General features: G+C 33.1%; 3 protein-coding genes across 3 annotated transcripts; all 3 read right to left on the bottom strand.

Annotated features, from left to right (window-relative positions):
- Positions 1-171: 171 nt before the first annotated feature.
- On the bottom strand, positions 172-2013 carry LOC107010280 (amino acid transporter AVT3B-like). Its single transcript, XM_015209532.2, has one exon. It carries the CDS (start codon positions 1672-1674, stop codon positions 397-399), a length of 1278 nt encoding a protein of 425 aa, XP_015065018.1. The 5' UTR covers positions 1675-2013; the 3' UTR covers positions 172-396.
- Positions 2014-5649: 3636 nt separating this feature from the next.
- Positions 5650-6388, bottom strand: LOC107010285 (50S ribosomal protein L11). The gene has a single exon (XM_015209537.2). It carries the CDS (start codon positions 6345-6347, stop codon positions 5880-5882), a length of 468 nt encoding a protein of 155 aa, XP_015065023.1. The 5' UTR covers positions 6348-6388; the 3' UTR covers positions 5650-5879.
- Positions 6389-6963: 575 nt separating this feature from the next.
- On the bottom strand, positions 6964-10849 carry LOC107010282 (probable protein phosphatase 2C 47). Its single transcript, XM_015209536.2, has 4 exons — positions 10159-10849; positions 9239-9433; positions 8648-8853; positions 6964-7905 (listed from the first exon to the last, which is right to left on the bottom strand). Exons 1-4 carry the CDS (start codon positions 10366-10368, stop codon positions 7350-7352), a joined length of 1167 nt encoding a protein of 388 aa, XP_015065022.1. The 5' UTR covers positions 10369-10849; the 3' UTR covers positions 6964-7349.
- Between the last annotated feature and the right edge of the window lie 2161 nt (positions 10850-13010).

The following is a 13010-nucleotide window of genomic DNA, read 5'->3' as shown; positions in this document are numbered from 1 at the left end:
ATACGTTCATATGATCACAAGAACTTCAAATGTTTATGTACTTTGATAGCACAAGAAAACTCAAAAACCAAGTTCATACATAGATTAGTCTTTGAAATGATTTCTACCAAGCAATTTCAAGAGTCTTTAACCTCATGTTATAATGCATAACATAACAAGTGGAGTATAGTATAAAGAGGAGATAACCAAATAGATCATTTTTGTGTAATTATAACTTCTTGTAGTAAATTCCAATCGTACATGAACATGACCCTCACACCCCTCAACATACTCAGAAATAATAGCTTAACAAATGAATTACTAGTAGGAACAAAGTGTGGACTTACTTGCCCTTTGCTTATGAATAAAAACAATCTCTTCAATATACATCTTATGAAATGCTATGAGGAAAAGAAACTAAGCTTTTTTGGCAAAGATCTCCATCAGGGAAGAAGAGGTTCCATAGACGGCAAAAATTGTGCCCATGACGATCAATGCAGCATCAGAAGCAAAACCATACCATCTCAATTCATCTTTGAACGCAATTAAGTGAAACAAAGAAGGCAACACAAATCCCAAAACAATGCACACACTGCTCCCAACAAGTGACAAGAAATCAGCAAAATTGGGCACCGCCAATGCAACAAAAGTCACTGCTAAAACCACAAGCCATCTCAACCACACACAGTACCTGCCTTCCCAGAATCTCCTTTCCATTACTTCATAGACTGGATTCATCATAAGGGGGAAAGAGAAAAACAGGTTTATGCAAAGGCCAAGTTGAACAAAGGTGCTGAGCAATCCCTGCCCAAGATTTGTAGTGATTATATCTTTAGTGTCTTCCCCAAATGCAAAGTAGCCCAATACTCCAAAAGCACCAAACAGCAATGATATGAAGCCCATTGCCAATCCCAAGATTTTCCCAAACTTGTCCTTGTCTCTTGTCTCTGATTCCAGAGGTAAGACCATACCAATCCCTTCAAAAGCATACACAGCCACACCAAGTCCATAGAAAAACACATTGAACCCACCAAACATTTCAAGAACAGGCCTGTTCTGAAGGTAAATCATCACATCCTCAACCATCACCACACCCATAGCTCCTAATTCAGCAATATCAGCAAAAATACTTAAAGGGGCTAAAAGGGTCAGAGTGGGTATTGAATTCAATCCCAACTGAAATGGGAAACAGCCCCATATATAAGCTGCCTTGGGTGAAAGTCCCCAGATTCTGGGATCAGGTTTTGCAATTGAATAATTGAACAAATATGCCAAAGTATTAGCCACAAAAATCAAGTAGCTAACGCAAAAACCAGCTTGAGATAGAATAATCATAAGATCAACAGACAATCTACCAACAGGTCCACACACAGCAAACCCCAAATCACCAAAAGATGAAATTTTTGCAGCTTTGATGTGGGATTCAACCTTACGCCTTGAATAGACCAAAAGCATCATACAGTAGTAGGTAAGAAAGGCAACTGAGAAGAGCATGATAGAACCCATAACCCATCCAGTTCTCTTAAAGGTGTAAGGAAGACCAAGAACTCCAGCTCCAACTATGGCTATGAAAACATTAGCAAAAGTCTTGGAAGGAGAAGAAAGATGTTGAATCTTGCCAAGAAGTGGTGTATCTTCTCTTGGGATACTCAAAACATGAGAAGATGAACTTGCTTCATCTTTCTTAAACCCCATACTCTTATTATCCCAAAAATCAAGAATCTAATCAAACTTCTACACAAACCCCAGATATTAAAAGTCAAAACTTTAAGATTTGATTAACAAGAAGAAGAAAGAAAAAAATCAAGATTGAATCTTTTCTCTTGCTCTTTTTGAATCTTCTTGGAAACAAAGTATATTTGGTATGATTTTTTGAATCAAGATTGTAGTCTTTAAGCTGCCGACGGCTGAGGGTGTGTTGAAATATGGTGGGGGCATGCAGAGCTGTAAGATTTCCAAATCAGTGCAAGTTGAAACTATCAAACAAGGTAAAGAAAAATAAAATAGTGACAATTGTGTTGGTTATTTCAAATACTAAATAATTTCTCTTATTCTAATTTTGTGAATGAACCATTTAAAGAAAATCACTTACAAATAATAAAGAAAATATAAATTTTAACGTGAATAGTACTTAGTAAAATAAATATAAAATGTTATATCTAAATTTTTTAAAATGAATTAAGTAAAAGCATACATCTATTTTTTTTATATAATGGATAGGTAGATGTGAATAAAATACAGAGGTCGTTTGATAGAGTATATAATAATAATGCAAAACAGGGTGCATTAGTAGTGCTTGTATTAGTAATATTTGCATCAATTATGCAAGCATTATTTCTAATACATTTGATGTATTTGAAATAATAAATCTTACGTAATTTCTATTAAAAATATATGTTTACAAATATACCCTTCACACTTTATTTATTTGTACACTTCCTTTGTAGTAAAGTTCTTTGCAAAAACATCAAAAATTTCTTTGCTAAAACATCATTAACTCTTCGTCTTCTTCTTTTTTTGTTTTCAAAAATAATATTAAACAGTTATAATATTTCGTCAAAATAATTTCATAGAAAGTTGACAAATAATTTTTATCAAATTTATCGTCATAACAGTAAAAAATTTAATCAAATTATATTGAAATTGGATTTTTCTTTTAAAAAAAAAATACTTAAGAGGTCACACCTTTTAGGACAATAAAAAGTTAAAGACACCGAAAAAATAAATCAAATAAAAACAAAAATTTATGACAACAAAGAAAATGAAAAGGCTTTAAGGGTAGTTTTATAACTATATAATCTAATGCAAGTGTTAAAGATATATTACAAATACCTGAAAATTTATTGGTATTTAGTAATACACAAGTTAATACACAATAGATACATGACATGAAAAAGTGTACTAAACAAGGTACTACTAATACACACACGTAATGTATGCATTATATTTTCTAATACACTCTACCAAACGACCTCTAAATATTTTCTTACGACCTTATTTAGACATTAGTTGTATATTAGTAGTATATTTAAGTAAGAGAGACTTTGTGTAATAAAGGAAACATTAAAAAGTAGAGATACAAGTTAGAGAAAGTTTTCATTTTTGTTTCTCTTTGGTTTGTTTGTGGTCGAAAAGAGGAAATGATAAGATCATTAAAACGTCGTTTCCCCCCCTTCTATTATTAGAAGGAACAAAAAAAACTTTTGAATTGGTCGTTTATGGAGGCTGTGCCAATAATTTTGTCAAACCATCATCATCATTGAAATAAAGAAAAACACTAATAGGAACTAGACACGTTGCATAGTCATAAAAATCTCATGAAAAATACAATAATCATACTCTACTTTTCATACGAAGAGAATGAATAGTTTGAAAAACTTGAACAGTTTGTGTTCAAAGTTTGTTAGTTTCAAATACAAAACAAACACCGAACCTAAAAGATTTTTCATTAAGAAATGTGTCCTAATATTATTAACCTATTCATCTGTGTGCTTAAATATTTTGCAGAATATCTTCGAAAACATTAAGAATATCTAAGCGTTTTGATCGTAGAAAGTGATATTAAAAGATAATAAGAAAAGACACGGCAACTCAGAGAGTATGCAGAAGTATGTTTTGCTGGTCATGGTTCATTTTTATTTCTTGTTATTGTCAAATTAACAAGTGCCAAATTTATTTATTTTGGGTGGTTCATCAATTATAATCCCCTTTTGGATAAGAAGATTCTGCCTTTTCATTAACTTCTGCTCTTTTTAACCCCATTTGTGGCGACTCGTCTTGGGTTATTTGTTTGGGTCCTTTATTGATAATGAAGATATTAAACATTGGGGACAAGGTCACTGTTTCTTTTTCTAATGACCTGGAGTCTTTAGACTCACTAACTTCACGAGGTAGTGGCAAGGTCTGCGTATATTTCAGATGTTGTTGTCGTTGTAGAATATCAGACCATTTCAAGATAAACTGAAAAATACTTTTTAGGAAACAGCTCTATCTAGATTACAAACCTGAGAAATATCTTTCAAGATTTCAGTGGAATTCATACCCACTTTGGTGATATGCCTCACAAGCAGGCATATATCCATTGCTTTGGAAAAAGGATGAAACTTCATATTATGCAGAAACATGAAACAAACCATTGCTGACAGTAACCCTGGAGCAAACTTGTGGGCACAACAGAACAAAACAAGAGACTACTTCACACTAGAAAGAGAAGCAACACTAGAGTGTTCATGAGATTTACGACATTCCTCTGTCCAACGTAAAATTGTGTAATGCAGATACGTCCAGGATTGTCTAGGTTAAAGAAAACTAGAACAACATAAAACAGAGGAGTAACACCCAAAAATCAACCGACCACATATTGCTGTCCATAGCATTTAAAGAATTGTTCTTTCATGCCCAAAACTAGAAAGAAAAATGTCAAACGCAGAAGCATCAACAGTCTAGATCAAATGAAGTTACTATACCGACCAGGTCAATCAAGTAAAAGTCAAAGTTCACAATGTTAAAAATAACAAAAGTCATACTTCCATCTAAGGTGCTTGGAATATGTATCTGATACAATAATAAGACCAGCAAAGTTCTGGCTTCAGCTAGATTTTTTTCTCAATGAATCCTGGTAATTGCACGCTGTAGTATGATACCAAGTATAAATAGTTAACAAACATCAAGTATAAATAGTTAACAAACATAGGCTTATAGATGGTTTGAATTAAGAAATACTGCTATGCAATCACTGATCAAACCTGGCACTAACTAAACACCTCTCGACAGGAAACTTGATGCGCAAAAAATGAGAAAGAATAGACTGAGGCTAAGAAAATCTAACCGCATTAACGGTTTCAACAGCAAAGCGATGCAAAGGGGACCAACAATTTAACATAAATACAGACACCAAGCAGCCAAATCGATGCAAAATGCAAGAGGTGGCTAAGGAATCTATTTCAACACGAGGACATTATGAAAATATCAATGGGTCTATTTTAGATGACTAAGATTATGGACTATCACCAAATGGAAAAGTATTAAAATCAGGTAAACCAAAATTTATGAGGAGGATATGACCCAAAAAAAGATGTGCTGATTAATCCTTAGAAGAATGTCAATCTAACAGATCAAACATATGAGATAAACCAACTAAAATTTCAAGTAAGGGATCCCCAAGGAAACCCTAAAGAGTCTAATTGTATTCGGTGACAAAAACAGACAGCAATCCCCAATTGTGCATCAGGAGCGACTTCGATATGGGAAATTTTTGTAGTGTTCTTTTTTTCAAATAATAGATTCTCTAATGCTATCATTCCAATTCTATTGGACGTACCCAAAGGAACAGCCAGACACAAAGGGTTAAACATACAATTCAAGATGCAAAATAAGTTGTGACAACATGCACCAAGTATGGATCAGTATGTCTTAACACCACAAAGCAGGTTTACTATATCAACTACTATTCCCAAGCTACATCCTTATAACCATAATCGTCCTTTCTATAACCAAGATGCTACTTAGAGGGAATACTAACATTGTAAAAGAATGTGCATCAACAACAAAAATTGTACAGGAATTGTTCATCCTTAGTTCTATCTGAGGGAATACATGCCCTAATAATTACACACAAAAATAGAAAAAAAGAGTGGCATTATAATCGACATGTGTTAGCTCATTCTGCTCTAAGATTCACAACAACAGTATATTATGAAAAGCAATGAATTTGCTTGGATATCTCTAATGAACTTCAAAAAAAAAGCTATCTTTATTGCTAGGAGAACATCCCTAACACATATCATGCTTCCTTACACAACAAAATCATTGCTTTAAACAACTTTATCACTCTCATTTCCAACAAAAAATCTTACAAAGAAAAAGAGAAAGATACATAAATACCCACACAACAGTTTCAATCAATCCAGCTCTTTCTGAACTTTAATCCCCATAGAATTCGCCGTCCCAATAATAGACTTACAAATTGACTCCAAAGGCATGTACTGGCAAAAAGGGTCACTCTGCTTGATTTTCGCAATTTCATAAACGTGCTTTAGGGTTAACGTCGACGCCGTTACATGGCCCGGGCGGCCACTTCCCAGATCAATTCCAGCGGCCTGCTTTAAGTACCAAGTTACTGACGGAGACTTAACGATGAAATCGAAAGTCCCATCCTTGAATGCGGTGATAGTCACCGCCATTGGTGTTCCAGCCTTGAACTTCTGGGTCCTAGCATTGAAGTCCTTACAGAATGCCATGGAGTTCAGTTTGTACTGACCGAGAGCCGGACCTACTGGTGGTCCGGGCTTAGCTGCTCCCGCATCGACGGTGAGACGGATCGTGGCTGAGATAGGGCGGCGTGTTAAGATCTCTTTAAGCGTTGCCATGGTTGAAATGTGACGGTGAAGAGTGGGGTTTTGCTATTGCTTTTGACTGTGTGTGCATTTTTTATTAATGGGCTTTGGGCCCATCATATTAATGGGCTGCTTCATTCTTGGTCCAATAGGAAAAATAAGAGCCGGATACGCTTTTTTGCTGTTGGTTAAAAATAATTATATTCGTTAGTCAAATATATATTAATATCAAAACATGTTAATATATAAAATTAATATTTGCTGATTATAATTTTATAAATAAAGTAGAAAGAAAAACTGAGTATAGTTTTCTGTAAAAAAAAAATGAATTCGATATAATTCAACAGAATCTAAGAAATGCTCAAAACGAAATTGTTTGTTTTTAAAATTACTAGCTCATTGAGGCTTTGCCCTTTTCCTCAGAGAACCAGGTTCCTTATTCTGCAGTAACTTAAAACCCTCTTTTGTCATAATGAATAAGTTATGTTTTGGACTCTCCAAAAATGTTATCACATTTACGAAGAATACGAGTGTACACTAGTGGGACACTTCTGTATTACTACTCAAGTATGTGCATTTACAGACGATGTAGATTTGAGGGATTTGTCATGCATGTGCTTTTGTCAAGTTGATCAAAACATAGAAGCTATTTAACAAAAATGAAGAGAGATCAATATTTCCCCTTTTCATACATAGTCACATTACATCTTGTTTACACCAGTAATGCTCAGCTTCACAATCATTTTGTAGAGAAGGGAAACTTTTCAACTTTTTCTTCTTCTGAGTTCTGGAGGGAAGGAAAACACAATTCCCTCATGAGGTATAAATGCATCTTGCATCATATATTGATATCAGTACATAATTTGAAGCAAAAGGACAAACATTGACTTCTTGGAGCCTCCAAGGATACAGGAGCTCCGTATTTGTCGTCATCATCAACAATCAATATGAAACATGGCCAGCAGAAACTCAGAAAAATTGCTGGCCATGGTGTATGCTAAGATGTATCTGTACAAACAGCTACCAGACTCTCCTTCATATGTCACTCAACACCCCCTTTAAAAGATCCAGTCCTTCAGCTGATATACTTCTCCTTCTTGTAGTTTTTGGTATTTCAATTCGAGGTGGTGGATCATGAGAGAAGCAGATTACAAGAACGGTTAGATTATCACAACAGTTACGCTTCAGTGCCTCCTTGACAAGAAACTTTGAGCATTTCTCAGGATCATTATGCAGCATGAGCTCCTTTCTTACAATTGTTACTGCATATTGGCTACTCATGACATCCCATAAACCATCGCAGCCAATTATCAAGAATTCATCCTCTTCTGACAGGACCACCTCTTCAAACTCTGGCTCCGAGATCAATAGGCCCTTTGAACCTTTGGCACTCTTTATGTGCCAGTCACCCAGAGCTCGTGCAACTGACAGTTGGCCATTGAGGTAGCCATCAAAAATGACGCCCCCTAGTTTTTCAATTCTTAATTTCTCAGAAGTAGCATTTGGTTTGTGGTCTTTTGACAATTCAATTGCTCTTCCGCGCTTCCCTAATACAGCTCGAGAGTCCCCAGCATTAGCTATTAGCATGGTCCTGTGTATTACAACAAGATACAACATATAAATGACTTGTTGCCATTTCAAAAGGAAGTGTGTATATACTATTTATATATTGATATAACAAATAATAATGTAAGGAGAAATATGCCTTCATAAGTGAAAATCAGAACTAAAAATGGGAAAGATATGCCATATGGAATGTAGTATGAAGGCCAAAATCAGTAGGAAGACCATTTTTACGGGATAGACTTACACATTTCAAACCAGTAATCCAATCTACTCGGACATGAACTTTGAACAACATAAGGACCCTATGCATGTGTTTAAAATACTCTTTTCGAATCAAATAAAAGCCTTGTCATCTGTATACTAAACAGAGTAAAATTTGGAGAATTCCCTTGGAAAAGTTGCAAAACCCACATGCCAAAAGTAAAACTGGACTAACATGAGCCATCGACATTTGCCTTACAAAGCTAATGAAGCAAACAACACCAAACAAGTACTGTGAATTGATCTTTTGGCTACATATAGACATGAGCAGCATTTAGTTCAATATGAGGAGAAACGATGCCTATCATCAGTTCCTCTTCCAATTTTTTTGGTACAAAGGAATTCCACCACTATTTGAATAAAACACAGACAATACTTCAAGAGATTCATAAATTAATATAAAACAATGTTTAGGGACAGTGATAGTTTCAATATTTGTTGCCCCCTTCTGACATGAAGAATTGGAACTTAGGACTGAACCACACAAAAGCAGATCAATATCTTACCTTCCTAAAATAAGTGCAATCAGAGCAGTTGTTCCAGAGGAACTATCTAGAGACTTTGTATCTGCTAACGTATTATCGGCTTTCTGGAAAGCATTCCTGACAGCTTTTTTAACCATTGATGGGAAATGGGAATCCTCTAAAATAAAATTAAGGAGATTATTTTGAGTAAATGATGCAGCATCAATGCCACCGTGCCCATCAAACACCTGGGAGTACAAAAACAACAATTAGATGAGTAACATCATCAAAACCCAAGGAACTGACTATTCGAGTTGGCGCATTCTAGTTGATATCATACAACTACCAATAACTAGGTAACAATCATTGAAATCAAAATAATGTGGCTTATTAAAAAAAATATATATTAGTGCTCATTTTTAGCTTTCTAATTAAAATACAGAATATTTAAATTTTATGACTAGGAGTAGAATTCAATACAAGACATTCAAAGAGCACCAGTGACATCAGGTGTGTATCAGCCAAGAAGCATGTTTTGACTTCACATACATAATGTAATTTTCAACAAATGTATGAAGTACTTCAGCGCCTCCTTAAAAACTGATAGTTTGAATCAAATAAGAAACTACATACACCATAATATGCTCCTTGTGAAAGAAGACCTTTGGAATCATCAACTTGTTCACGGAGATTATCAATACGGATATGTTCATCTTCCATGTACTGTTTGGGTCCCATCTCAGAATAGCTTCCTGAGCGAAAGATGGGCACATATGCACAATTATCACTTGATGGTGATTTGAGACCAAGCATTACTGTATTTGGTTCCTACAGATTTATAAGACAAATACAACTTTCAATTGGCTAGCAGAATAAAAACACACTGACAGATAAAAAGCCTCTCCAGCTAACAACGTACAACTGTATATGCTTGCGAAACAGTTATCGTGCACAAATTTATATATGAAAAGCAATTTGAGTAACACAATAAATGGAAGTTCATCAATAGCTTATAAATCATTATGACCTACAAAGCCAATGTTGGCATAATCATCATGGAATTAAAATCATAAAAGATGGAAACAGTCGGAAGATATTTGAAAATCTTGTAACGGTTTACTAGAGCAAATCAAGCTATTCAATACAGAAATGAAGAACAATGTCTGCACTGGGATCTACTTTCCACTGCTAACAACACACCAGAACAAGGATTTAAAAGCAGACATTGTTGTTAATTAGCAAGTAATTAGGATTTAGGATTGCCACTAGTAAACAATCAACAGGAACCACCGCGCATATCCGATCCAGTTTTCCTCTTTTTGCTTTTCAAATAGTTCATTTCCACAATAGGATCAAGCCTCACAGATCACCCCTCAAACAATTGATACAGGATCCTTCTAAAGGATACAACTTTAGTACATAACATACATCATAATACTATTGCAATCAGAAGACTTGGTCTTCTCTACATAATTAAACAACTTCAGGTTCTGCAAGCATAAGACCAAACTATCATGTAAAAAAAGGAAATTTCCAAATTGGGATCCACTCACCAATGCAGAAGTAGCTCCCAAGTTTGCTTGGCTGATACAATGCCTCATCCCTGGATGGTTTCTTGGTGGCTTCCCTGCATTTGGTTGACTCAAACCATCAGACACTTCCTGATTTTCTTCAATTGCTGACATATTTCCTTTACAGAACCCATTCTCAATTTCCCCATTACAGGGTGACATATTGGTGCCTGGAGCCATCATTTCTTTCATTCACTCCATCAATAGATCCCTTAATAATGTGCATTTGCTTTCATGGTTTAATTATTAAATTTTTTTTCTTTCTTCACATGGACAGCTGTGTTACTGTTTCTTGATCCCGGGTCAGAAACACCACAAGAACCCACATTTTTAGGCAGAAAATGAGTATTACAGACCCTTCTTTGAAATTGAGAAAGAAGCAAAGTCACCCACATGCCAAGATTTAAACTTTATCAAGATTTGAGATTACCCAAATGGTACAAGATCTGGAAAAATTAACAAATATTGATTAAACCAAGAAAAACAAACATTTTGTTATTGTGTAGTAGCAAGAACATGAGATTAGATGAATGTATATGGATAATAGAGTGGCGATCCCAGCTTTGAGCTCTTTTCATGGCCGGCTTTCTAGGTTATGGGGATTGGGAGATTGGGTTTGTTACACGTGGCACTGTAGTTCGATGGCAGGTATTTTAGTTTACCACAACCTTGTATTTTGCCGCTAACAACAAATTAATTATTCATACCCGATATTTATATCGAATCATATTTATCTCTGTTTCGCGTTAATCATTCATATTTTTATATATCATACATTAGAAATTCAGAACATTGTGGGCCCGTCTGGATGGGCTTAATAAAAGCAGTTTTAAAAAGTAATTTTGAAAGTGCTGAAACTTGGATAAAAGTGCTGAAGTTAAAAAAAAAGTTGTTGATGTGTTTGGCAAATAAGTGCTGATAAACAGCTTTTTAAATCAAAATGTCTGAAATACCCTTAAAAGTTGTTAATATAATAAAAGTTAATTAATTTATATTTTACAGTCATAAATAATTATATTTTGCTATTATTCACATATTTCTTTCTCATCACAAATTATTTATAAGAGGAATATAAACTTATTATAGATTTTAAAGATATATAATTTGAATAGATTAAAGAACGATTTAAGATTTTATTTTAGTTTCATCCATAGGTAATAATAATTGTCTATCATTCACATATTTTTTTATTATCACAAATTATTTATAAGAGAAATATAAATTTTTATTTAAGTTATATGTGCAACTTATTTTACATTTTAATAATATATAATTTGAATAGATCACTTGAAAGATTTAACATTTATTTTATTTTCATTCATTAGTAATAGTAATTGTCTATCATCCACACGTGAAAAGGGAAAAATAGAAGAAAGAGATGTTAGGGTTATGTGGGTAATTTGGAGATTGTATAAAAATATTAAGGGCAAAAAGGTAAAAATGTGGTCAACTTAAAACAGCTTATAAGCTGGAAAAAAAAGCACCCCTACCCCAGCTTTTAACTTTGGGCTTAAAATAAGTTTTTTTTTTAACTTAAAATAAGTTATTTTAAGTATTGTCAAACACCTAAATAAGTCAAAAACCAGCTTTTAAGTCAGTTTGACCAGCTTTTAAGCTGAGCCAAACAGGCTCTGTGTATATATTTCTTCTCTTAATCATTTTACAAATTGCATAAAAAGATCTTCTTCTATAATTTCTGTTAAGTAATGATAGTTAAATAATCAATTAAAATATAAATATAGTAATTATTTTTAATTAAGTTGTATATAAATGGCACATGTTATGTATTTTTTCAACTAATTTAACATAAATAGCATGTTTGATATTAAATTAATACACTAGTTAATCTTTTATGAATTCAACTTAATATCGAATACAATTCTTTATGGAAAGTTTATTCAAAACTATTTTATTGCTGATGTAAAATTTTAAAAAGCTTTTAAAATGGGTATGAGGTCAAGATTAGTGGCTAAAGAAATGCAAGTCGAAAATATTAAAAAGCTATAACTTTCCTTAAATAAAAAATTTTCAAATTTAAATTTTAAATATAAAAAAATATTTAATAGAAAATGTTACTTCAAAAATAAAATTTTATTCAATACGAACTCAAATCAATTAAATTGTTCAACAAAAATTCAAACTAGTCAAACTTTATTTTGAATATCAACCTAATTAAAAAAAATAAAATCTCAAATGGAGTAGGTAGTAGTACACTTTTGACCTTTTTCCCAGAAGAATGATACTTTGATGTAGATATGACAATTGCTTGTTTATTTATTTATTAAAATTAAAAGCTTTTTAAATAGTTTTTTTTTTTACTCCCATTCAAAAATTTCCTTGCATGTGAAAAGCAATTGATTTATTTGATTATAACTCGATTAATATTTATTATTTTAATAATATTTATTAATAAAAAATAATTTTTAAACTTATAGTCATTAATTATATAATCACTTAAAATATTAAAATCAACATGACATCAAATACATAAGGACAAAAATAATAATGTTAAACCCCACTCTGAACAAATAGGGTAGTAGTGGGCACGATGACCACAAAGAAAATTTAATAAAAAATTGTGTTGGATATATTCAGACTGTCCAAATATAAAGACTGATAAAACGAAAGGCTTGTTCATTTAAAATCGTATGAATATTTATATCAAATTAATAAATATGTAATTTATGTTTTATAGAATTTAATTACTTAATAATAATTAATTACTATATATTTTATTTTCAAATTTATATGATTTGATGTATACACAGGATACTCCAAATCGGGCCATTAACCAATGCATGGGGACCTCAGGTGTTGACCTTATTAGCCACATA

The sequence above is a fragment of the Solanum pennellii genome, chromosome 2 (genome assembly GCF_001406875.1).
Source record: "Solanum pennellii chromosome 2, SPENNV200".
In the NCBI taxonomy this organism is placed as follows: Eukaryota; Viridiplantae; Streptophyta; class Magnoliopsida; order Solanales; family Solanaceae; genus Solanum; species Solanum pennellii.
Note: the sequence above shows the minus strand (reverse complement) of the source record. Positions and strands in the feature narration are given on the sequence as shown.